This window comes from Scyliorhinus canicula, chromosome 2, assembly GCF_902713615.1.
Source record: "Scyliorhinus canicula chromosome 2, sScyCan1.1, whole genome shotgun sequence".
Taxonomy (NCBI): Eukaryota; Metazoa; Chordata; class Chondrichthyes; order Carcharhiniformes; family Scyliorhinidae; genus Scyliorhinus; species Scyliorhinus canicula.
Window position 1 is genome coordinate 284896472 of NC_052147.1, and position 26095 is coordinate 284922566.

Genomic DNA, 26095 nt, shown 5'->3' on the forward strand with positions numbered 1-26095 from the left:
GCTCCTTCAGCAGCACCTTCCAAACCCACGGCCGCTACCATCTAGAAGGACAAGAGCAGCAGATACCTGGGAACCCCACCACCTGGAGGTTCCCCTCCAAGTCACTCACCACCCTGACTGGGAAATATATCATGGTCTGCAGTGGTTCAAGAAGGCAGCTAACCACCACCATCTCGAGACCCATTAGGGACGGCCTAGCCAACGAAGTCTAAATCCCTTGAATGAATACAAAAACAGACTTGAAAAGGATAACTGTCCTTCTCCTTTTCCCGTTTTCATCTCTGCTACTTGTTTTTTCACAATCTCACACCATGTGAGCTTTGCTAGAAAGGCCAGCATTTGTTGCTCAACCTAATTGCCCTTGAGAGGGTGGTGGTGAGCTGCCTTATCAATGGCCCTTTGAAAACTAAAATGTGCAGATTCCACAGTTCCCGTAGCTTCTTCAAAGAACTCAAGGCCAATTTCCTGTCAAGATTCTCACTGACTATTCTTATTTGTGTTTTTGATTTCAATGTGATTACACAAGATTGTAAAATGCAATATCGGATCATCAGCCAATTGTCCAGGAAACTGTCCTGTCCAGGGCAGCCACTGGCTCCAACTCAGCACATTGCAGACTGGCCCTACCCAGGGCAGCCACTGGCTCCAACTCAGCACATTGCAGACTGGCCCAGCCCAGGGCAGCCACAGCTCCAACTCAGCACATTGCAGACTGGTCCTGTCCAGGAAAGCCAGTGGCTCAATTTCAGCACATTGCAGACTGGTCCTACCCAGGGCAGCCACTGGCACCAACTCAGCACATTGCAGACTGGCCCTACCCAGGGCAGCCACTGGCTCCAACTCAGCACATTGCAGACTGGCCCTACCCAGGGCAGCCACTGGCTCCAACTCAGCACATTGCAGACTGGCCCAGCCCAGGGCAGCCACTGGCTCCAACTCAGCACATTGCAGACTGGTCCTACCCAGGGCAGCCACAGCTCCAACTCAGCACATTGCAGACTGGCCCTACCCAGGGCAGCCACTGGCTCCAACTCAGCACATTGCAGACTGGCCCAGCCCAGGGCAGCCACTGGCTCCAACTCAGCACATTGCAGATTGGCCCAGCCCAGGGCAGCCACAGCCCCAACTCAGCACATTGCAGACTGGCCCTACCCAGGGCAGCCACAGCTCCAACTCAGCACATTACAGACTGGCCCTACCCAGGGCAGCCACAGCTCCAACTCAGCACATTACAGACTGGCCCAGCCCAGGGCAGCCAGTGGCTGCAACTCAGCACATTGCAGACTGGCCCAGCCCAGGGCAGCCAGTGGCTCCAACTCAGCACATTGCAGACTGGCCCTACCCAGGGCAGCCACAGATCCAACTCAGCACATTGCAGACTGGCCCTACCCAGGGCAGCCACAGATCCAATTCAGCACATTGCAGACTGGCCCAGCCCAGGGCAGCCACTGGCTCCAACTCAGCACATTGCAGACTGGCCCTACCCAGGGCAGCCACAGCTCCAACTCAGCACATTGCAGACTGGCCCTACCCAGGGCAGCCACTGGCTCCAACTCAGCACATTGCAGACTGGCCCTACCCAGGGCAGCCACTGGCTCCAACTCAGCACATTGCAGACTGGCCCTACCCAGGGCAGCCACAGCTCCAACTCAGCACATTGCAGACTGGTCCTACCCAGGGCAGCCACTGGCTCCAACTCAGCACATTGCAGACTGGTCCTGTCCAGGAAAGCCAGTGGCTCAATTTCAGCACATTGCAGACTGGTCCTACCCAGGGCAGCCACAGCCCCAACTCAGCACATTGCAGACTGGCCCTACCCAGGGCAGCCACTGGCTCCAACTCAGCACATTGCAGACTGGCCCTACCCAGGGCAGCCACAGCTCCAACTCAGCACATTGCAGACTGGCCCTACCCAGGGCAGCCACTGGCTCCAACTCAGCACATTGCAGACTGGTCCTACCCAGGGCAGCCACTGGCTCCAACTCAGCACATTGCAGACTGGGCCAGCCCAGGGCAGCCAGTGGCTCCAACTCAGCACATTGCAGACTGGCCCTACCCAGGGCAGCCACAGCTCCAACTCAGCACATTGCAGACTGGTCCTACCCAGGGCAGCCACAGCTCCAACTCAGCACATTGCAGACTGGCCCAGCCCAGGGCAGCCACTGGCTCCAACTCAGCACATTGCAGACTGGTCCTACCCAGGGCAGCCACTGGCTCCAACTCAGCACATTGCAGACTGGGCCAGCCCAGGGCAGCCAGTGGCTCCAACTCAGCACATTGCAGACTGGCCCTACCCAGGGCAGCCACAGCTCCAACTCAGCACATTGCAGACTGGCCCTACCCAGGGCAGCCACTGGCTCCAACTCAGCACATTGCAGACTGGTCCTACCCAGGGCAGCCACAGCTCCAACTCAGCACATTGCAGACTGGCCCAGCCCAGGGCAGCCACTGGCTCCAATTCAGCACATTGCAGACTGGCCCTACCCAGGGCACCCACTGGCTCCAACTCAGCACATTGCAGACTGGCCCTACCCAGGGCAGCCACAGCCCCAACTCAGCATATTGCAGACTGGCCCAGCCCAGGGCAGCCACTGGCTCCAACTCAGCACATTGCAGACTGGTCCTACCCAGGGCAGCCACCGGCTCCAATTCAGCACATTGCAGACTGGTCCTACCCAGGGCAGCCACTGGCTCCAACTCAGCACATTGCAGACTGGTCCTACCCAGGGCAGCCACTGGCTCCAACTCAGCACATTGCAGACTGGTCCTACACAGGGCAGCCACAGCTCCAACTCAGCACATTACAGACTGGCCCTACCCAGGGCAGCCACAGCTCCAACTCAGCACATTGCAGACTGGCCCAGCCCAGGGCAGCCACTGGCTCCAACTCAGCACATTGCAGACTGGTCCTACCCAGGGCAGCCACTGGCTCCAACTCAGCACATTGCAGACTGGCCCTACCCAGGGCAGCCACTGGCTCCAACTCAGCACATTGCAGACTGGCCCTACCCAGGGCAGCCACAGCTCCAACTCAGCACATTGCAGACTGGTCCTGTCCAGGAAAGCCAGTGGCTCAATTTCAGCACATTGCAGACTGGTCCTACCCAGGGCAGCCACTGGCTCCAACTCAGCACATTGCAGACTGGTCCTACCCAGGGCAGCCACTGGCTCCAACTCAGCACATTGCAGACTGGGCCAGCCCAGGGCAGCCACAGCTCCAATTCAGCACATTGCAGACTGGTCCTACCCAGCGCAGCCACAGCTCCAACTCAGCACATTGCAGACTGGCCCAGCCCAGGGCAGCCACTGGCTCCAACTCAGCACATTGCAGACTGGCCCAGCCCAGGGCAGCCACTGGCTCCAACTCAGCACATTGCAGACTGGCCCAGCCCAGGGCAGCCAGTGGCTCCAATTCAGCACATTGCAGACTGGTCCTACCCAGGGCAGCCACTGGCTCCAACTCAGCACATTGCAGACTGGCCCTACCCAGGGCAGCCACTGGCTCCAACTCAGCACATTGCAGACTGGTCCTACCCAGGGCAGCCACTGGCTCCAACTCAGCACATTGCAGACTGGGCCAGCCCAGGGCAGCCAGTGGCTCCAACTCAGCACATTGCAGACTGGCCCTACCCAGGGCAGCCACAGCTCCAACTCAGCACATTGCAGACTGGCCCAGCCCAGGGCAGCCACAGCTCCAACTCAGCACATTGCAGACTGGCCCTACCCAGGGCAGCCACTGGCTCCAACTCAGCACATTGCAGACTGGGCCAGCCCAGGGCAGCCAGTGGCTCCAACTCAGCACATTGCAGACTGGCCCTACCCAGGGCAGCCACAGCTCCAACTCAGCACATTGCAGACTGGTCCTGTCCAGGAAAGCCAGTGGCTCAATTTCAGCACATTGCAGACTGGCCCTACCCAGGGCAGCCACTGGCTCCAACTCAGCACATTGCAGACTGGTCCTACCCAGGGCAGCCACAGCTCCAACTCAGCACATTGCAGACTGGCCCAGCCCAGGGCAGCCACTGGCTCCAATTCAGCACATTGCAGACTGGCCCTACCCAGGGCACCCACTGGCTCCAACTCAGCACATTGCAGACTGGCCCTACCCAGGGCAGCCACAGCCCCAACTCAGCATATTGCAGACTGGCCCAGCCCAGGGCAGCCACTGGCTCCAACTCAGCACATTGCAGACTGGTCCTACCCAGGGCAGCCACTGGCTCCAATTCAGCACATTGCAGACTGGTCCTACCCAGGGCAGCCACTGGCTCCAACTCAGCACATTGCAGACTGGTCCTACCCAGGGCAGCCACAGCTCCAACTCAGCACATTGCAGACTGGTCCTACCCAGGGCAGCCACAGCTCCAACTCAGCACATTGCAGACTGGTCCTACCCAGGGCAGCCACTGGCTCCAACTCAGCACATTGCAGACTGGCCCTACCCAGGGCAGCCACTGGCTCCAACTCAGCACATTGCAGACTGGCCCTACCCAGGGCAGCCACAGCTCCAACTCAGCACATTGCAGACTGGTCCTGTCCAGGAAAGCCAGTGGCTCAATTTCAGCACATTGCAGACTGGTCCTACCCAGGGCAGCCACTGGCTCCAACTCAGCACATTGCAGACTGGTCCTACCCAGGGCAGCCACTGGCTCCAACTCAGCACATTGCAGACTGGCCCTACCCAGGGCAGCCACAGCTCCAATTCAGCACATTGCAGACTGGCCCTACCCAGGGCAGCCACTGGCTCCAACTCAGCACATTGCAGACTGGTCCTACCCAGCGCAGCCACAGCTCCAACTCAGCACATTGCAGACTGGCCCAGCCCAGGGCAGCCACTGGCTCCAACTCAGCACATTGCAGACTGGCCCAGCCCAGGGCAGCCACTGGCTCCAACTCAGCACCTTGCAGACTGGCCCAGCCCAGGGCAGCCAGTGGCTCCAATTCAGCACATTGCAGACTGGTCCTACCCAGGGCAGCCACTGGCTCCAACTCAGCACATTGCAGACTGGCCCTACCCAGGGCAGCCACTGGCTCCAACTCAGCACATTGCAGACTGGCCCTACCCAGGGCAGCCACAGCTCCAATTCAGCACATTGCAGACTGGTCCTGTCCAGGGCAGCCACTGGCACCAACTCAGCACATTGCAGACTGGTCCTACTCAGGGCAGCCACAGCCCCAACTCAGCACATTGCAGACTGGTCCTACTCAGGGCAGCCACAGCCCCAACTCAGCACATTGCAGACTGGTCCTACTCAGGGCAGCCACAGCTCCAACTCAGCACATTGCAGACTGGTCCTGTCCAGGAAAGCCAGTGGCTCAATTTCAGCACATTGCAGACTGGCCCTACCCAGGGCAGCCACAGCTCCAATTCAGCACATTGCAGACTGGTCCTACCCAGGGCAGCCACAGCTCCAACTCAGCACATTGCAGACTGGCCCAGCCCAGGGCAGCCACTGGCTCCAACTCAGCACATTGCAGACTGGTCCTACCCAGGGCAGCCACAGCTCCAACTCAGCACATTGCAGACTGGTCCTACCCAGGGCAGCCACTGGCTCCAACTCAGCACATTGCAGACTGGTCCTACCCAGGGCAGCCACTGGCTCCAACTCAGCACATTGCAGACTGGGCCAGCCCAGGGCAGCCAGTGGCTCCAACTCAGCACATTGCAGACTGGCCCTACCCAGGGCAGCCACAGCTCCAACTCAGCACATTGCAGACTGGTCCTGTCCAGGAAAGCCAGTGGCTCAATTTCAGCACATTGCAGACTGGCCCTACCCAGGGCAGCCACTGGCTCCAACTCAGCACATTGCAGACTGGTCCTACCCAGGGCAGCCACAGCTCCAACTCAGCACATTGCAGACTGGCCCAGCCCAGGGCAGCCACTGGCTCCAATTCAGCACATTGCAGACTGGCCCTACCCAGGGCACCCACTGGCTCCAACTCAGCACATTGCAGACTGGCCCTACCCAGGGCAGCCACAGCCCCAACTCAGCATATTGCAGACTGGCCCAGCCCAGGGCAGCCACTGGCTCCAACTCAGCACATTGCAGACTGGTCCTACCCAGGGCAGCCACTGGCTCCAATTCAGCACATTGCAGACTGGTCCTACCCAGGGCAGCCACTGGCTCCAACTCAGCACATTGCAGACTGGTCCTACCCAGGGCAGCCACAGCTCCAACTCAGCACATTGCAGACTGGTCCTACACAGGGCAGCCACAGCTCCAACTCAGCACATTGCAGACTGGCCCTACCCAGGGCAGCCACAGCTCCAACTCAGCACATTGCAGACTGGCCCAGCCCAGGGCAGCCACTGGCTCCAACTCAGCACATTGCAGACTGGTCCTACCCAGGGCAGCCACTGGCTCCAACTCAGCACATTGCAGACTGGCCCTACCCAGGGCAGCCACTGGCTCCAACTCAGCACATTGCAGACTGGCCCTACCCAGGGCAGCCACAGCTCCAACTCAGCACATTGCAGACTGGTCCTGTCCAGGAAAGCCAGTGGCTCAATTTCAGCACATTGCAGACTGGTCCTACCCAGGGCAGCCACTGGCTCCAACTCAGCACATTGCAGACTGGTCCTACCCAGGGCAGCCACTGGCTCCAACTCAGCACATTGCAGACTGGGCCAGCCCAGGGCAGCCACAGCTCCAATTCAGCACATTGCAGACTGGTCCTACCCAGCGCAGCCACAGCTCCAACTCAGCACATTGCAGACTGGCCCAGCCCAGGGCAGCCACTGGCTCCAACTCAGCACATTGCAGACTGGCCCAGCCCAGGGCAGCCACTGGCTCCAACTCAGCACATTGCAGACTGGCCCAGCCCAGGGCAGCCAGTGGCTCCAATTCAGCACATTGCAGACTGGTCCTACCCAGGGCAGCCACTGGCTCCAACTCAGCACATTGCAGACTGGCCCTACCCAGGGCAGCCACTGGCTCCAACTCAGCACATTGCAGACTGGCCCTACCCAGGGCAGCCACTGGCTCCAACTCAGCACATTGCAGACTGGCCCAGCCCAGGGCAGCCAGTGGCTCCAATTCAGCACATTGCAGACTGGTCCTACCCAGGGCAGCCACTGGCTCCAACTCAGCACATTGCAGACTGGCCCTACCCAGGGCAGCCACTGGCTCCAACTCAGCACATTGCAGACTGGGCCAGCCCAGGGCAGCCAGTGGCTCCAACTCAGCACATTGCAGACTGGCCCTACCCAGGGCAGCCACAGCTCCAACTCAGCACATTGCAGACTGGTCCTACCCAGGGCAGCCACTGGCTCCAACTCAGCACATTGCAGACTGGGCCAGCCCAGGGCAGCCAGTGGCTCCAACTCAGCACATTGCAGACTGGCCCTACCCAGGGCAGCCACAGCTCCAACTCAGCACATTGCAGACTGGCCCAGCCCAGGGCAGCCACAGCTCCAACTCAGGACATTGCAGACTGGCCCTACCCAGGGCAGCCACTGGCTCCAACTCAGCACATTGCAGACTGGTCCTACCCAGGGCAGCCACTGGCTCCAACTCAGCACATTGCAGACTGGGCCAGCCCAGGGCAGCCAGTGGCTCCAACTCAGCACATTGCAGACTGACCCTACCCAGGGCAGCCACAGCTCCAACTCAGCACATTGCAGGCTGGTCCTGTCCAGGAAAGCCAGTGGCTCAATTTCAGCACATTGCAGACTGGCCCTACCCAGGGCAGCCACTGGCTCCAACTCAGCACATTGCAGACTGGTCCTACCCAGGGCAGCCACAGCTCCAACTCAGCACATTGCAGACTGGCCCAGCCCAGGCCAGCCACTGGCTCCAATTCAGCACATTGCAGACTGGCCCTACCCAGGGCACCCACTGGCTCCAACTCAGCACATTGCAGACTGGCCCTACCCAGGGCAGCCACAGCCCCAACTCAGCATATTGCAGACTGGCCCAGCCCAGGGCAGCCACTGGCTCCAACTCAGCACATTGCAGACTGGTCCTACCCAGGGCAGCCACTGGCTCCAATTCAGCACATTGCAGACTGGTCCTACCCAGGGCAGCCACTGGCTCCAACTCAGCACATTGCAGACTGGTCCTACCCAGGGCAGCCACAGCTCCAACTCAGCACATTGCAGACTGGCCCAGCCCAGGGCAGCCACTGGCTCCAACTCAGCACATTGCAGACTGGTCCTACCCAGGGCAGCCACTGGCTCCAACTCAGCACATTGCAGACTGGCCCTACCCAGGGCAGCCACTGGCTCCAACTCAGCACATTGCAGACTGGCCCTACCCAGGGCAGCCACAGCTCCAACTCAGCACATTGCAGACTGGTCCTGTCCAGGAAAGCCAGTGGCTCAATTTCAGCACATTGCAGACTGGTCCTACCCAGGGCAGCCACTGGCTCCAACTCAGCACATTGCAGACTGGTCCTACCCAGGGCAGCCACTGGCTCCAACTCAGCACATTGCAGACTGGCCCTACCCAGGGCAGCCACAGCTCCAATTCAGCACATTGCAGACTGGTCCTACCCAGCGCAGCCACAGCTCCAACTCAGCACATTGCAGACTGGCCCAGCCCAGGGCAGCCACTGGCTCCAACTCAGCACATTGCAGACTGGCCCAGCCCAGGGCAGCCACTGGCTCCAACTCAGCACATTGCAGACTGGCCCAGCCCAGGGCAGCCAGTGGCTCCAATTCAGCACATTGCAGACTGGTCCTACCCAGGGCAGCCACTGGCTCCAACTCAGCACATTGCAGACTGGCCCTACCCAGGGCAGCCACTGGCTCCAACTCAGCACATTGCAGACTGGCCCTACCCAGGGCAGCCACAGCTCCAATTCAGCACATTGCAGACTGGTCCTGTCCAGGGCAGCCACTGGCACCAACTCAGCACATTGCAGACTGGTCCTACTCAGGGCAGCCACAGCCCCAACTCAGCACATTGCAGACTGGTCCTACTCAGGGCAGCCACAGCCCCAACTCAGCACATTGCAGACTGGTCCTACTCAGGGCAGCCACAGCTCCAACTCAGCACATTGCAGACTGGTCCTGTCCAGGAAAGCCAGTGGCTCAATTTCAGCACATTGCAGACTGGCCCTACCCAGCGCAGCCACAGCTCCAACTCAGCACATTGCAGACTGGCCCAGCCCAGGGCAGCCACTGGCTCCAACTCAGCACATTGCAGACTGGCCCAGCCCAGGGCAGCCACTGGCTCCAACTCAGCACATTGCAGACTGGCCCAGCCCAGGGCAGCCAGTGGCTCCAATTCAGCACATTGCAGACTGGTCCTACCCAGGGCAGCCACTGGCTCCAACTCAGCACATTGCAGACTGGCCCTACCCAGGGCAGCCACTGGCTCCAACTCAGCACATTGCAGACTGGTCCTGTCCAGGGCAGCCCACTGGCTCCAACTCAGCACATTGCAGACTGGCCCATCCCAGTGCAGCCACTGGCTCCAACTCAGCAACATTGCAGACTGGCCCAGCCTCAGGGCAGCCAGTGGCTCAATTCAGCACATTGCAGAACCTGGTCCTAGCCAGGGCAGCTACTGGCTCCAACTCAGCACATATGCAGACCTGGCCCTAACCAGGGCAGCCACGAGCTACCAACTCAGGGCACATTGCAAGACTGGCCCTACCCATGGCAAGGCCACTGGCTCCAAACTCAGCACATTGCAGACGGGCCCGAACCCAGGGCATGAGCCACACTCCAACATCAGGCACATTGCAGACTGGTCCGTCACAGGGCAGCCACTGGCTCCAACTCGCACATTGCAGACTGGTTCCTACCCCAGGGCAGCCACTGGAGCCTCCAACTCAGCCACATTGCAGACAGGTCCTGTCAGGGCAGCCACAGCTTCCCAACTCCGGCACATTGCAGACTGGTCCTAGGCACCAAGAAGGGCAGCCACAGCTCCAACTCAGCACATTGCAGACTGGTCCTGTCCAGGGCAGCCACTGGCTCCAATTCAGCACATTGCAGACTGGTCCTACCCAGGGCAGCCAGTGGCTCCAACTCACACATTGCAGACTGCCCCAGCCCAGGGCAGCCACTGGCTCCAATTCAGCACATTGCAGACTGGTCCTACCCAGGGCAGCCAGTGGCTCCAACTCACACATTGCAGACTGCCCCAGCCCAGGGCAGCCACTGGCTCCAACTCAGCACATTGCAGACTGGTCCTACCCAGGGCAGCCACAGCCCCAACTCAGCACATTGCAGACTGGTCCTACCCAGGGCAGCCAGTGGCTCCAACTCAGCACATTGCAGACTGGCCCTACCCAGGGCAGCCACTGGCTCCAACTCAGCACATTGCAGACTGGCCCAGCCCAGGGCAGCCACTGGCTCCAACTCAGCACATTGCAGACTGGCCCTACCCAGGGCAGCCACAGCTCCAACTCAGCACATTGCAGACTGGCCCTACCCAGGGCAGCCACAGCTCCAACTCAGCACATTGCAGACTGGCCCTACCCAGGGCAGCCACTGGCTCCAACTCAGCACATTGCAGACTGGTCCTGTCCAGGGCAGCCAGTGGCTCCAACTCAGCACATTGCAGACTGGTCCTACCCAGGGCAGCCACTGGCTCCAACTCAGCACATTGCAGACTGGCCCAGCCCAGGGCAGCCAGTGGCTCCAACTCAGCACATTGCAGACTGGCCCAGCCCAGGGCAGCCAGTGGCTCCAACTCAGCACATTGCAGACTGGCCCAGCCCAGGGCAGCCACTGGCTCCAACTCAGCGCATTGCAGACTGGTCCTACCCAGGGCAGCCACTGGCTCCAACTCAGCACATTGCAGACTGGCCCTACCCAGGGCAGCCACAGCTCCAACTCAGCACATTGCAGACTGGCCCTACCCAGGGCAGCCACTGGCTCCAACTCAGCACATTGCAGACTGGCCCTACCCAGGGCAGCCACAGCTCCAACTCAGCACATTGCAGACTGGCCCTACCCAGGGCAGCCACAGCTCCAACTCAGCACATTGCAGACTGGTCCAGCCCAGGGCAGCCACTGGCTCCAACTCAGCACATTGCAGACTGGCCCTACCCAGGGCAGCCACAGCTCCAACTCAGCACATTGCAGACTGGTCCTACCCAGGGCAGCCACAGCTCCAACTCAGCACATTGCAGACTGGTCCTACCCAGGGCAGCCACTGGCTCCAACTCAGCACATTGCAGACTGGCCCTACCCAGGGCAGCCAGTGGCTCCAACTCAGCACATTGCAGACTGGCCCTACCCAGGGCAGCCAGTGGCTCCTACTCAGCACATTGCAGACTGGAAACTCCAATTCCATTTCTGTAACAATTCTGTTCCATCTAAATGTTACAAATATGATGTGCTGTGAATTGTCGGTCGCGGCAATCTGTAGTACTTGAGCCGATTCTGCATTTTTTCCTTTAAATTATTTAATGTTTTGCAACACTCTTCCTAACTCCCCCCCCCCCCCCCCCCCCCGGCACCCGCTGCCCCACCCCCGCTTGTGGGCAGGACACACCAGGGGCCAGTCCAGACTCGATGGGCCAAATGGCCTCCTTCTGCACTGTAAATTCTATGATTTGCTTTGATCTTCAGCCAGAAGTGCCGAGTGGATGATCCATCTCAGTCTCCTCTGAAGGCAGCATCACAGATGTCAGTCTTCTGCCAGCTCGATTCATTCCACGTGATATCAAGAAATGGCTGAAGGCACTGGATACTGCAAAGGCCTGATAGTGTTCCACCAATAGTACTGAAGACTTGTGCTCCAGAACTGGCCATACCCCTTGCCAAGCTGTTTCAGTACAGCTACAACACTGGCATCTACCCGGCAATGTGGAAAATTGCCAGGGTGTGTCCTGTACACAAAGACCAAGACAAATCCAGTTTGGCCAATTAACAATCAGTCTACTCTTTATCATCAGCAAAGTGACGAAAGGGGTGATAATTGATGCTATCACGCAGCACTTACTCAGCAATAACCTGGCCAGTTTGGGTTCCACCAGGGTCACTCAGCTTCTGACCTCATTACAGCCTTGGTTCAAACGTGGACAAAAGAGCTGAATGCCAGAGGTGAGGTGAGAGTGACTGTCCTTGACATCAAGGCAGCATTTGACCGAGTGTGGCATCAAGGAGCCCGAGCTAAACTGGAGTCAATGGGAATCAGGGGAAACTCTCCGCTGGTTGGGGTCATACCCGGCACAAAGGAAGATGGTTGTGGTGGTTGGAGGTCAATCATCTCAGCTCCAGGACATCACTGCAGGAGTTCCTCAGGGTAGTGTCCTCGGCCCCAACCATCTTCAGCTGCTTCATCAATGACCTCCCTTCCATCATAATGTCAGCAGTGGGGATGTTTACAGATGACTGCACGGATGACTGCACACTGCACCCCTGCACAGGGGCTGGTTTAGCTCACTAGGGACTGGTTTAGCTCACTGAGCTAAATCGCTGGCTTTTAAAGCAGACCAAGCAGGCCAGCAGCACGGTTCAATTCCCGTACCAGCCTCCCCGGACAGGCGCCGGAATGTGGCGACTAGGGGCTTTTCACAGTAACTTCATTGAAGGCTACTCGTGACAATTAGCAATTTTCATTTTCATTTCATGTTCAGCACCATTCGCGACTCCTCAGATAATGAAGCAGTCCGTGTCCAAATGCAGCAAGACCTGGACAATATCCAGGCTTGGGGCTGACAAGTGACAAACAAAATTCATGCCACACAAGTTTCAGACAATGACCATCTCCAACGAGAGAGACTCTAACCACCGCCCCTTGGCATTCAATAGCATTACCATCGCTGAATCCTCCACAATCAACTTCCTGGTGGGGGAGTTACTATTGACCAGCAATTGAACTGGACTAGCCATATTAATACAGTGGGTACCAGAGCGGATCAGAGGCTAGGAATCCTGCAACAGGTAACTCACCTCCTGACCCCCCCAAAGCCTGCCCATCATCTACAAGGCATAAGTGAGGAGTGTGATGGGAGACTCTCCACTTGCCTGGATGAGTGCAGCTCCAACAACACTCAAGAAGCTCAACTCCATCCAGGATAAAGCAGCCCCGCTTGATTGCTCCCCTTCCACAAACATTCAAACCCTCCACCACCGACGAACAGTGGCAGCCGTGTGTCCCATCTACAAGATGCACTGCAGTAACTCACCAAGGTTCCTTATTATTATTAGACAGCTCCTTCCAAACCCATGGGCACTACCATTTAGAAGGGCAAGTACATCAGATACCTGGGAACCCCACCACTTGGAGGTTCCGCTCCAAGTCACTCAACATCCTGACTTGGAAATATATTGGCCGTTCCTTCACTGTCACTGGGGCAACGTCCTGGAACTCCCTCCCTGACAGCACAGTGGGTGTACCTACACCACATGGACTGCATGCGGATCAAGAAGGCAGCTCACCACCACCTTCTCGAGGCGCATTACGAATGGAGAAACTAAAACGTGCAGAATCCATAGTTCCTGTAGCTTCCTCAAAGTATTCAAGAGCAAATTTCCTGTCAAGATTCTCACTGACTATTCTTATTTATGTTTTTGATTTCAATGTGATTACGCAAGATTGTAAAATGCAATATCGGATGATCAGCCAATTGTCCAGGAAACTGTCCTGCCCAGGGCAGCCACCGGCTCCAACTTAGCACATTGCAGACTGGAGACTCCAAATCCATTTCTGTAACAATTCTGTTCCATCTGAAAGTTACAAATATGATGTGCTGCGAATTGTCGGTCGCGGCAATCTGTGGGATTTTAGCTAAAGTACTTGAGCCGATTCTGCATTTTCTCCATTAAATTATTTAATGCGTTGCAACACTCTTCCTACCTCCATCCCCCTCCCCCCTCTGCTGCCCCACCCCCGCTTGTGGGCTGGACACACACAACGGGCAGTAGTCCTGTCACCTTCAGACGTATCAAACTGTGTTCACACCACCAAACATTGTGGAAGCCTTTTCGTTGTCGTCTGATATCTGGTACGTGAGACGGTCAAGAAAACTAGTTTTGGAGACAGTCGATTGCCCTTTCGGAAGGTATGTAGAATTTAATCAGCAATTTAGTTGATTTGGTTTTGTAAAAATTACTTTTGTGCCCACCGAGCTGAGGTTTCTTGGCACTGGCATCAGGTCGTACACTCAAATATGCAAGGGTGTCGGGTCCTTGCTTTGGACAGCGCTTGCGATCGGAGCTTCAATTGGCAAGGACCCGAGCAACAATATCTTACAGCGTTGTGGAATCATTGAATGGTCACTTCGGTCTGTTAATTCTGTCCTGGCTCCCTGCAACTCAGCTAGTTCCACTCTCCCACCGTTTCCCCGTTGCCTCAAGGTTCTTTCTCCATCACTTGTCCAATTCTCTTCTGAAGGCTCCAATTGACTCTCCCTCCATCACACACTCAGGTCAGTGAATCCATGCGGCCTCTGGTCCCCTCACCCTGTCCTTTGGTTCTCTGTCCCTTTGCACCAATGGGAACCATCTGTCTCCATCCACTCTAAACAGAGCTTTCATGGTGTGGAACACATCCAGCAAATTTCCTCTCAAGCAACTCCCAGTTTTGCCCGTGTCCGCTCTTTCAAAGATCTGGATTGGATTGGATTGGATTTGTTTATTGTCACGTGTACCGAGGTACAGTGAAAAGTATTTTTCTGCAAGCAGCTCAACAGATCATTCAGTACATGGGAAGAAAAGGGAATTAAACAGAATTCAAGAAAATACATGAGAATACATAATAGGGCAACACAATATATACAATGTACTACATAAGCATTGGCATCGGATGAAGCAGACACGGGTGTAGTGTTAATGAGGTCAGTCCATAAGAGGGTCATTTAGGAGTCTGGTGATAGTGGGGAAGAAGCTGTTTTTGAGTCTGTTCGTGCGTGTTCTCAGACTTCTGAATCTCCTGCCCGATGGAAGAAGTTGGAAAAGTGAGTAAGCCGGGTGGGAGGGATCCTTGATTATGCTGCCTGCTTTCCCCCGGCAGCGGGAGGTGTAGATGGAATCAATGGATGGGAGGTGGGTTTGTGTGATGGACTGGGCGGTATTCACGACTCTCTGAAGTTTCTTGCGGTCCTGGGATGAGCAGTTGCCATACCAGGCTGTGATGCAGCCCGATAGGATGCTCTCTATAGTGCATCTGTAAAAGTTGGTAAGGGTTAATGTGGACATGCCGAATTTCCTTAGTTCTATTCAAGTAATGACTCTCCCCTTACACTTTACCCACAGTTTAGAACCATCTGCACCGCTTCTAGAACTCTGAAAGCTGTGTCTGTCTCAGGCCGCAACAGGATTTGGTGCCTTTCATTGGTCAGGCCGGTAAGGGGAGGGGGGGGGGGGGGGGGGGGGGGGGGCTCGTGAACCTCTTTTCAACAGTTTTCAAAAACCCGATGTGAGTAGAGGCAGCAGGAGAAATTACAGAGGAAAATGTTAAAACCTGAAGATTCAGGTCGAAGGTGAAAACCAAACCAAACATCTGAGATCAATACATATGAGGACCAGTTCCAAAAAGAGAAAAGACGGACGAGGATCGATTCCTATCATCTGTCAACCTGTTCCTCCATCCACCCAGACACCCACAGGTGCACAGACACCCATAGGTGCTCCCATCTCTCCTTGCGATAAGGAGAACGTGAAATGATTAGAACAAGTGTTTCAATGATTGACCTGAGGAAGGAGCTGTGCTCCGAAAGCTAGTGATTCGTAACAAACCTGTTGGACTTTAACCTGGTTTGTAAGACTTCTTACAGCATTGATAGGAGTGAAGACTGATATTAAAGTGATATTGACAGGGCTGGAGACTCATATTGGGCAGCTCGAAATAAAATAAGGGTAGATTGTTGGTAGGTTTAAGTCTATTTTCAGTTGTGGAACTCCTGAAAACACCACGCAAGTAGGTGGGGAATTAACACTGGACCTCGGCGAGTAACACAGAATACTGGTCACATTTACATGAATGGGGCGAGGAAGAGGATCGGCTGGATTGGGCCTTTTTCTGGTTGTCAAGATGTGAGGTGCGGTGCTCCGCAGGGATCAGTGCTGAGGTCTCAACACTCGACAATTTATGTAAATATCTTGGAGGAATGGATTGCAGGTATTGGTGCTAAATTTGCTGATGACACAAAGATAAGCAGGAAAGTAAATTGTGAAGAGAACATAAGGAGGCTACAAAATGACATAGATAGCTTAAGTGAGTGGGCAATGATCTGGCAAATGGAGGGATAATGTGAAATGGTCCATTTTGGCAGGAAGAACAAAAGAAGAAGGTTATCATCTAAATGGTGAAACATTGTAGAACTCTGAGATGGAGAGGGATCGGGGTGCCCTTGTGTTCCAGTTTGTTTAAAAAGTGAAGGATAGATTTCTATGAAAGCTGGTGCAGATAGGGTATGGCCCAAGGAATGAATGATTACGTTTTTTTGGCGAAGATGCAAGTCTGGGAACTTCTAAAAGGATCCATTGACATTGGGAGGTCGGCAAATTGACATTTATCTTTAAGAATGTTGTGGGGTGTCTCAACTGCGGCGGTGGAATTTGTCAAAGCTGTAAAATGTGTGCAGTGTTTTCAGAGCAGGTTGTTGGACGTGGATTGTCCTGAAGCCTCCTCAGTGAGATGGAAGCACTGAACAATTGTTTTTTTCAGCCGGCAGCAAAGATTTTGTGGAAGATCTGTGCACCTGGAACATGTTTAGTTGTTGCAATTTGGTAGGAGCATGCAATCTACCGAATGCCATCTTGTTTTAAGCTGTTGTCCAGCTTTGAGTTTAACCCTGATAAGTGCGAGGTGATTCATTTTGGTAAGACAAATTTGAATGCGGATTACAGGGTCAACAGCAGGGTTTTGAGGAATGTGGAGGAACAGAGAGATCATGGGGTTTATGTCCACAGATCTCTGAAGGTTGCCGCTCAAGTGGATAGAGCCGTGAAGAAGGCCTATGCCTTCTTCTGCAACTGGACAGGTCTCTGGTGAGACCACATTTGGAGTATTGTGTGCAGTTCTGGTCACCTCATTATAGGAACATGGGGAAGCATTGGAAAGGGTGCAAAGGAGATTTACCAGGATGCTGCCTGGTTTGCAGGATAGGTCTTATGAGGAAAGGTTGAGGGAGCTAGGGCTTTTCTCTTTGGAGCGGAGGAGGATGAGAGGCGACTTAATAGAGGTTTATAAGATGATGAGGGGGATAGATAGAGTGGACGTTCAGAGACTATTTCCTCGGGTGGATGTAGCTGTTACAAGGGGGAATAACTATAAGGTTCAGGGTGGGAGATATAGGAGGGATGTCCGAGGTAGGTTCTTTACTCAGAGAGTGGTTAGAGTGTGGAATGGACTGCCCGCTGTGATAGTGGAGTCGGACACTTTCAGAACTTTCAAGCGGCTATTGTATAGGCACATGGAGCACACCAGAATGACAGGGAGTGGGATAGCTTGATCTTGGTTTCGGACAACATTGAGGGCCGAAGGTCTTGTTCTGTGCTGTACTGTTCTATGTTCTTTCCTGGGATTTTAGTTTGATATGTGTCTTGCAGGCCTTTCATTGCATATTTTGTGTGACCTTCCTGCTGTGGGGCTGAAATACAGGATTCAATGTATATCTGAACCCATGGCCACATTGACAACTGAAAAGGCCTTCATTTAACAATGCTTGAAACAATTTAATATGCTCACAGCCAGGGTGGCTGTCATTACGGAGACTGGTTTGCCGCTGTTTGCTTCACCGAGCAGCACGGTAGCATTGTGGACAGCTCCAGGGTCCCAGGTTCGATTCCGGCTTGGCTCACTGTCTGTGCGGAGTCTGCACATCCTCCCCGGGTCTGCGTGGGTTTCCTCCGGGTGCTCCGGTTTCCTCCCACAGTCCAAAGATGTGCAGGTTAGGTGGATTGGCCGTGATAAATTGCCCTTAGTGTCCAAAATTGCCTTTAGTGTTGGGTGGGGTTAGTGGGTTATGGGGATAGGGTGGAGGTGTTGACCTTGGGTAGGGTGCTCTTTCCAAGAGCCGGTGCAGACTCGATGGGCTGAATGGACTCCTTCTGCACTGTACGTTCTATGATCTCTGATTGAGTGTCTACATCTGTTCAACCGTGAACTGTTGTGATTCAGCACCACCCAGAGATGGCGGGTGTGAAAGGGGTAGAGACTGGTGGTAGTGGGAGTGCATGAGCACACGCTTACGTCCTTCAGAAATAAGAGTATAAAACAGAGGAAGAGTGGCCCGCTTGGTCCCGCGAGCCTTTCCCAGTGCAGTCAGGACTCACCTGCCTCCCACCCACTCCCTCAATTCCGTGCGAGATCTCATATCGATCAACCCCAGACCTGAATACACTCACTGATGCACCATGTACAATTCAAAAGATTTCTCCTCAGCCTAGTCCTAAATGACCGTCCCCCTTATCCTGGGACAGTGCCGCTACATTTTAGATTTCCAAAGCAGGGAAAATACCCTCTTCGTGGATACCTCTCAAGCCGTTTCAAAATATGTTTTGCTACAATCAGATCAAGACTAATACTTCTATTGGAGAATATCAGCCCAATTTGACCCATCTAACAACTTGTTACCAACTCACTTTATCTGTCGATATCTCTTTGCATTGCCTACTCAGTGCTACGTTCTCACCAAATTATATTATTAACCCACTGTGATATTATAGTATTTGGTGTATATCCATGTAAAATGTTTGTTTCATAATTTGGCTTTATTCTCAATGTTTGATCTGCATTCTGTTTATTTTCAGAACATTATGGAATTCGATGATTTGGAAAAGTGGCAAAACTATTTTGACAATTATTCCGAAGACCTTTACCTTGATCCAGTCACATTTGCCTGCACATCCATCGTAAATGATTCAATCAACGTGGTGATTGCAGTTGTCTATAGCCTGGTGTGTTTCCTCGCTGTGACTGGGAACATGGTTGTAATGGTCGTCATATTTTACAATCGACACATAATGTCATCCACAGACATCTACCTGCTTCATCTGGCAGTGGCAGATCTCCTATTCGCCGTGACCTTGCCCTTTTGGGCAGTGGATGCCATATCTGGCTGGGTGTTTGGTGATGCCATGTGCAAGGTCATCAGCCTGTTACAGGAAGTTAACTTTTACAGCGGGATTCTGTTACTGGCTTGTATCAGTGTCGACCGCTATCTGTCCATCGTCTATTCCACAAGGATCTACCAGAAGAAGAGGCCATTTCTAATCAAGGTGATCTGTGCTGTTGTCTGGGTGTTGGCCATTGTTTTGTCTTTGCCTATTCTGTACAAGGGCGAATATACTCCAGCTGGTTTCGACAGAACCGCGTGTTATGAAATACTTGATGGTGAATCAGCTGAAACATGGAAAATAACCACCAGGTTTCTGAGGCACATTATTGGGTTCCTCGTTCCACTGGCTGTGATGATCTTCTGCTACAGTGTGACGATTTGGAGACTGTGTCAAACGAGGGGATTCCAGAAACAGAAAGCCATGAAAGTCATCATCGCGGTGGTGCTGGCCTTCCTCATCTGTTGGCTGCCGTACAATATCACCGTGTTCATCGACACGCTGATGAGGAGCAAGTTAATTGATTATATTTGTGACAGGCGTAAACATATAGACAGGGCTCTGATTGGAACACAGATTTTGGGATTCCTGCACAGCTGCATCAACCCAATCCTGTACGCATTCATCGGGGTGAAATTCAGGAACAACCTGCTCAAGCTCTTGGCTATGAAAGGAATCATTAAACAAAGTGAAGAGTTACATCAGAAAGCATCCACATCCCTCTCCTCTGTATCTGGCCTGACTTGAAGCGCCATTTGGAGTCCTTGCGAGAGAGTTACTATTCAATCAGAAAGATAATAAAATAATTCATCAATAATTGAATGGAATGAACTGCCGAGGAACTAAGTGATAACAATGTTGTGTAATAACAGGTCTGAATTTCATTAACAAGCAGTTACAGAATGATAGAAAGTGTTAGTTAAGAAATAAAACTTTTGTTCTTTCTGTGTGAACTTTGTCTTCTAAGGCTCTTTTCCCACATTAGATGGCCACTCTTGCAATATTGACAGCATAATGTTATGATCTGTAGTTCTGAGCACATGTTTTGCCTTGCTGTCGCCGGACGATACCCATAATGCTCAACCGTAGCATCCGCCACAAGAAACATTTTGCTTAAGTTTCGATCCTGAATGAAAGCAGTTGAATTAACGGAAGCGATTAAGGGATTGGGGAACACTTGTTCATTTACACTGTTTGCAGAAGAGCTGGCAGCCAACGTTCGGGCCCAAGTGTCACGAAGACCACAGTATGTGGGCCGAATGGCCTGTGAGCAGTTTGAAGAAATGCAGACCCATACCAGGAGGATGGCTCCTATATGCCCTTTCAACACAATCCCTGTTCGGGAAGCTTTTTAATGCTGAGGGCCTTTGTTTCCAAGTCTATTCATCTCCGTTCTGTTTTAATTCCAGAGGTGATGCAGCATTAACGTATGTTTAACTTGTCCGCTTTTGCATTTCCCCCTTCAGTCATTGATCCATTGTCTATTCAGTGTTTGCCCTTATTACCTAACTGGGAGAATGATACATATTGGTCGGAATTCTCTGACCGTTTAAGGCAGGCGTGGGCAAACTTTTCCGTGCAAGGGCCACATTCAGAAATTCACAATTTTAAAGGGCCGCATAGTATATTAAGTAAAATAATTAATATTTAAAATAGCCAAAATAAAAGGTTTTTAAAGAAAAAAAAAGCAATTAATTTTTATCAATTAATATTTTAAAGTAGAAACTTCACATGAAACACATGTTGTGCCGATCAATGATCACCCTACTCAAGTCAACGTATCCACCCTATACCAGTAACCCAACAGCCCCCCCCATTAACCTTAAAATTAAAAAAAATTTAAAAAATTTAAAAATAAAAAATTTTTTTTTTTTGACTTGATCTTGGTGGGCCGCTTAAAGACCTTTGGCGGGCTGCATGCGGCCCGCGGGCCGTAGTTTGCCCACCCCTGGTTTAAGGCATTGGGATTCCCTGTTCCCGCTGGAGCGCACCCCCTGGCAGCAGGTTTCCCTGCAGCGCGAATGGAAATTCCCATTGACAAGCGGCGGGAAGAGAGAGTCCCGCGACGCCTCCCGCTGCCGAGAAGCACGCGGCTGGGAGGCCGGACAATTCCGCCCATTATGAACACACTCTGGATTTTTGTTTAAAGCTGGTTACATTTCACTGAAGCTATTTTTGACATTTGCTGTTGCGATACAAGCAACACTTGCTGGGCTGGTTTAGCACACTGGGCTAAATCGCTGGCTTACCAAGCAGGCCAGCAGCACGGTTCGATTCCCGTATCAGCCTCCCCGGACAGGCGCCGGAATGTGGCGACTAGGGGCTTTCCAAAGTAACTTCATTGAAGCCTACTGGTGACAATAAGCGATTTTCATTTCATTTCATTTTCAACACTTCCGAGCCACATTTATTTGCGATCTCCAGTTGCCCTGTCTGATGAAATAAAGCCACATTTTTATTCAAGGGTCTGAGGTTTAAAATATATTGAGTTGCCTGCCTGTCGACTGAGGGATTCATGTTCTCCCTGTGTTTATTATTACGGTGCACGGCTGTGATATGACACATTTTTGGAAAGGTCACATTTAAAATAAATCTTGGACTGAGTTTAAAGACTGTTTCAAAATGGCTCAAGCAACCAGACAGAATGGTGTATTTCACACGGAGTCATCCCTCCGAGAATAGAAAGGACAAAGCCAAGGGCGGCACAGTGGTTAGCACTGCTGCCTCACAGCGCCAGGGTCCCAGGTTCGATTCGCCGCTGGGTCACTGTCTGTGCGGAGTTTGCACGTCCTCCCCGTGTCTGCGTGGGTTTCCTCCGGGTGCTCCGGTTTCCTCCCACAGTCCAAAGATGCGCAGGTTGGGTGGATTGGCCATGATCAGGTTTACAGGGACAGAGTGGGGGAGTGCGTCTGTGCAGGGTGCTCTTTCAGACAGTTGATGCAGAGTCAATGGGCCGAATGGCCTCCTTCTGCATTGTAAGGATTCTACGGAATCGAAAAACAACTAGTCTGCTGTAAATTAAGGAGCGAATTAACAATACCACACCTACAGAACAGCAGTAAGGTACCTTCTCTCCTCCCTGTCAACCCTAATTGAAGCTATGGAGCTCACCTGTTAAAGGGACCTCCAGCAATTCAACCATGGAAGCCATCACAGCTGCAGAACCAACTCTACAATCTCAAGACCTCCACTTCAGGTCCTGACTTCAAAATATATCAACCCAACATGGGCCGATATATATTTATATGTATCGTTTTATCTTAAATTAAAACAACCCTTTGTGTGCATTTCCGTTCGTGACCACTCTGCTTCGGTAACTTCCAGAGCTTTACAATGAGAGAAAATAACACACAGACAAACAAACACAGAGGGGAGGGGCAAAAATAATAAGCAAAAGGAAAAAGAATCTTTGCTTCAGATGATGCTTTTTTAGCACACCTTCCTTCACAGCAAACTTGTCTGTTAAAGGGTGGGATTCTCCGACCTTCGGCGCGGGCACGGAGAATGGGGCGACAGACCCGCAATCGGGTCCGACGCATTCAAGTGATTCTCCGCGGACCGGAGAATCGCTACCAGTTGCGCGGGCACGGTCGATGCCGCGCGGGTCGGGGGTTATTGAAAGAAGCCCCCCCCGCGGCAGCTGGCCACGTTCCCGCTGGCGTAGTTCCCTCATGGTTCCACCCAGGGGGCACTCGGAATGGCGGCTCTACAGTCCACGGCCACCCTGGTGGGGTGGGGGGGGCGAGGGAATCCGTTGCCAGGGGCGGGGGCCTCCAGGACCGCCAGGGATCCGATAGGGGGCCAACGATAGGTGGGCGCGCGCGATCTGGGGGGGGGGGGGGTGCTGGCCCGCTGTGTGGGTCCGCCATGTTACGCGGGGCCGCCACGTGCATGCGCCGGAGCTGCGTGGACTACTCTGGGGCCTGCTATCCCCCTTCTCCATGAAAGTCCAGAGTGATTCGCTCCCTTTTTTTCGCGGGTGTGGGGACATGGCCTTATTAACAGAAAATTCCAGCCAAAGTCTCGGCCTGCAGCCTGGAATGGTCTTCTCTGTAGATTCGTTCATTCAGGTTCTCTTCAGCTTCTAGAATACAGCACTCACAGATTTTCTGGAGAGATCTAGAAGATTCTGGGGCGAAATTCTCCGACCCCCAGCAGGGTCGGAGAATCGCCTGGGGGCGCCTAAAATCCCGCCCCCGCCGTGGCAGAGATTCTCCGCCACCCGGGAAGTGGCGGGGGCAGGAATCTCGCCACTCCGATCGGAGAGGCCCCTGCGGTGATTCTCCGGCCCGGATGGGCCGAAGTCCCGCCGCTTGGAGGCCTCTCCCGTCACCGAGGTTTGAACCACCTCTGGAGTGGCGGGCTCAGCGGCGCGAGCAGGCCCCCGGGGTCTTGGGGGGGCGGAGGGCGATCGAACCCCGGGGGGTGCCCCCATGGTGGCCTGGCCCGCGATCGGGGCCCCCCCGCTCCGACTCCGGGCCAGTGCCCTGGGTGCACTCTTTCTCTTCCGCGGCCGCCACGGCCTCCGCCATGGCGGAAGAGGAAGAGAACCCCACATCGCGCATGCGCCGACCGGCGAAAGCCTTTCGGCCAGCCCCGCTGCCGGGGGCGCCGGATTTGTGCGCCAGTCTTCTGGTGCCAACCGCTCCGGCGCGGGGCTGGCCCCCAAAGGTGCGGAGAATTCCCCACATTTGGGGAGGCCTGACCCCTGAGTGGTTGGCGCCACTCCCCTACTCCGGGACCCTCCGTCACGCCGGGTAGGGGAGAATGCCGCTCCTGGTCTTTGGTAGCTGCCTGTAATAGTATTCCTATAAATTCACTCATTCAGGTTTTCCTGCAGTCCCATCAGTTAGAATAGAATAGAATAGAACAGTACAGCACAGAACAGGCCCTTCGGCCCTCGATGTTGTGCCGAGCAATGATCACCCTACTTAAACCCACGTAACCCGTATACCCGTATCCCAACAATCCCCCCCATTAACCTTACACTAAGGACAATTTATCATGGCCAATCCACCTAACCCGCACATCTTTGGACTGTGGGAGGAAACCGGAGCACCCGGAGGAAACCCACGCACACACGGGGAGAACGTGCAGACTCCACACAGCCAGTGACCCAGCCGGGAATCGAACCTGGGACCCTGGAGCTGTGAAGCATTGATGCTAACCACCATGCTACCGTGAGGCCCCTTTCTCCCTTGTGCAGCCAGAGGAATAAGGTCTTGCCTTTGAGCTGCCAGGAGTCAACCTGAAACTCTTTAGGATTCAGAAAGCATTCCACTGGGATATAATCCAATCACCACCTCTTACCGAGCACAGTACAGCCCTTTGGGCCAATTCATTGACCCCCCCCCCCCCCCCCCCCCTCCAGCTAATCAATTAAACAGCGTCTTAGCCCATCCCTCTCTCTGGTGCCAATGAGTCTGGAGCCTCCTGTTCAAACCAGCAGAAACCAGTATTCTCTCTGACTTCTGCTACTTGACTCAAAGGCACGTGTCCATTAATCATCCACGGATCAAAAATAACAACGGCAAAACGAATGAAAGGGGAAACAATTAATAAATAGCAAAACCCTTCACACGGTAAAACAGATTTACTGCTGGGTTCTGGTAAATAGAATTCCTCACCCACACACACACACACCCACACACACCCACACACACTCCCACACACACACTCCCACACACACACTCCCACACACACACTCCCACACTCACCCACCCACACTCACCCACCCACACTCCCACACACACACTCCCACACACACACTCCCACACACACACTCCCACACTCACCCACCCACCACCCACACTCCCACACACACACTCCCACACACACACTCCCACACTCACCCACCCACACTCACCCACCCACACTCCCACACACACACTCCCACACACACACTCCCACACACACACCCACACTCACCCACACACTCCCACACACGCACTCCAACACTCACACACTCACCCACACACACTCACCCACACACACTCCCACACACACACCCACACACACACCCACACACACACTCCCACACACCCACCCACACACTCACCCACACACATCCACACACTCCCACACACACTCACACACACACCCCCACACACACTCCCACACACACTCACCCACACACTCACCCACACACACACTCACACACACTCACACACACTTACCCACCCTCACACCCACCCACCCATACACACACACACACACTCTCCCACACACACGCTCCCCCACACAAACACACACACCCCCAAACTCACCCACACACACATTCGCACCCACCCACCAAACACTCATCCACACACACCCCCACACACACTCATCCACACACACTCCCACACACCCACCCACCAACTCACCCACACACACTCCCACACACTCACCCACACACACTCCCACACACACACCCTTACACACTCCCACACACTCACCCACATACACTCCCACACACTCACCCACACACACACCCACACACACCCACACACTCACCCACACACACGCCCACACACGCTCCCACACACATACACACTCCCACACTTACTCCCACACACACACTCCCAGACACACTCCCACACACACTCCCACACACACACACATACACACTCCCACACACACACTCCCAGACACACTCCCACACACTCACACATACACAACATTACGAGCCCAGACCAGATCCCAGCAATTGCGAGGATTCTGGAGAGAAACCCCAATATTGTTTTTTCATTTTGTAACACTCTGAGGAAAGAAGCATCCAGCAGAGGCGGCAGAAGAGGATTCTGGGGAGAAGTCAATTCGGTCACCTCGACTGTACTGTGGGTGGCCGAAGAACTGGTGTCAAGTTAAGGAGCAGTGTCAAGGAGCAGTTAAACCCGAAACACTACATTAGCGTTTCTCTCCGTCCCTCCTCCTCTAACCAACGAGAAAAGGCACCATGAGGAGGAGAAGCAAGGTACGATTCTCATTCTTACATCATTCCTAAGTGTACAAGGGTAGAGATGGCCGTTAGGGCAGTGGTATGCTCCTCCTGCCAGATGTGGGGGATCAGGGAGCTGGCGACGATGTCTACGGGAAGTGTGACCAGCTGCATCTCCTCACAGATGGAGGTGGTAGTTTATTTGGGGCAGC

At 54.0% G+C, this 26095-nt stretch overlaps 1 protein-coding gene across 3 annotated transcripts in view; it reads left to right on the forward strand.

The window, feature by feature from the left end:
- The window catches only part of LOC119962220 (C-X-C chemokine receptor type 1-like), a 158415-nt gene extending 138498 nt beyond the window's left edge, over positions 1-19917 (forward strand). For 2 of the 3 annotated variants that reach the window (XM_038790195.1, XM_038790197.1), the window contains exon 2: positions 18659-19917. In XM_038790195.1, coding sequence (XP_038646123.1) covers positions 18659-19711 — 1053 coding nt within the window. In that variant the 3' untranslated portion in view covers positions 19712-19917. Of the gene's footprint in view, positions 1-13815; positions 13966-18658 lie in introns of those variants that run through there. The other variant, XM_038790196.1, reaches the window with a different exon arrangement.
- Positions 19918-26095: the final 6178 nt, after the last annotated feature.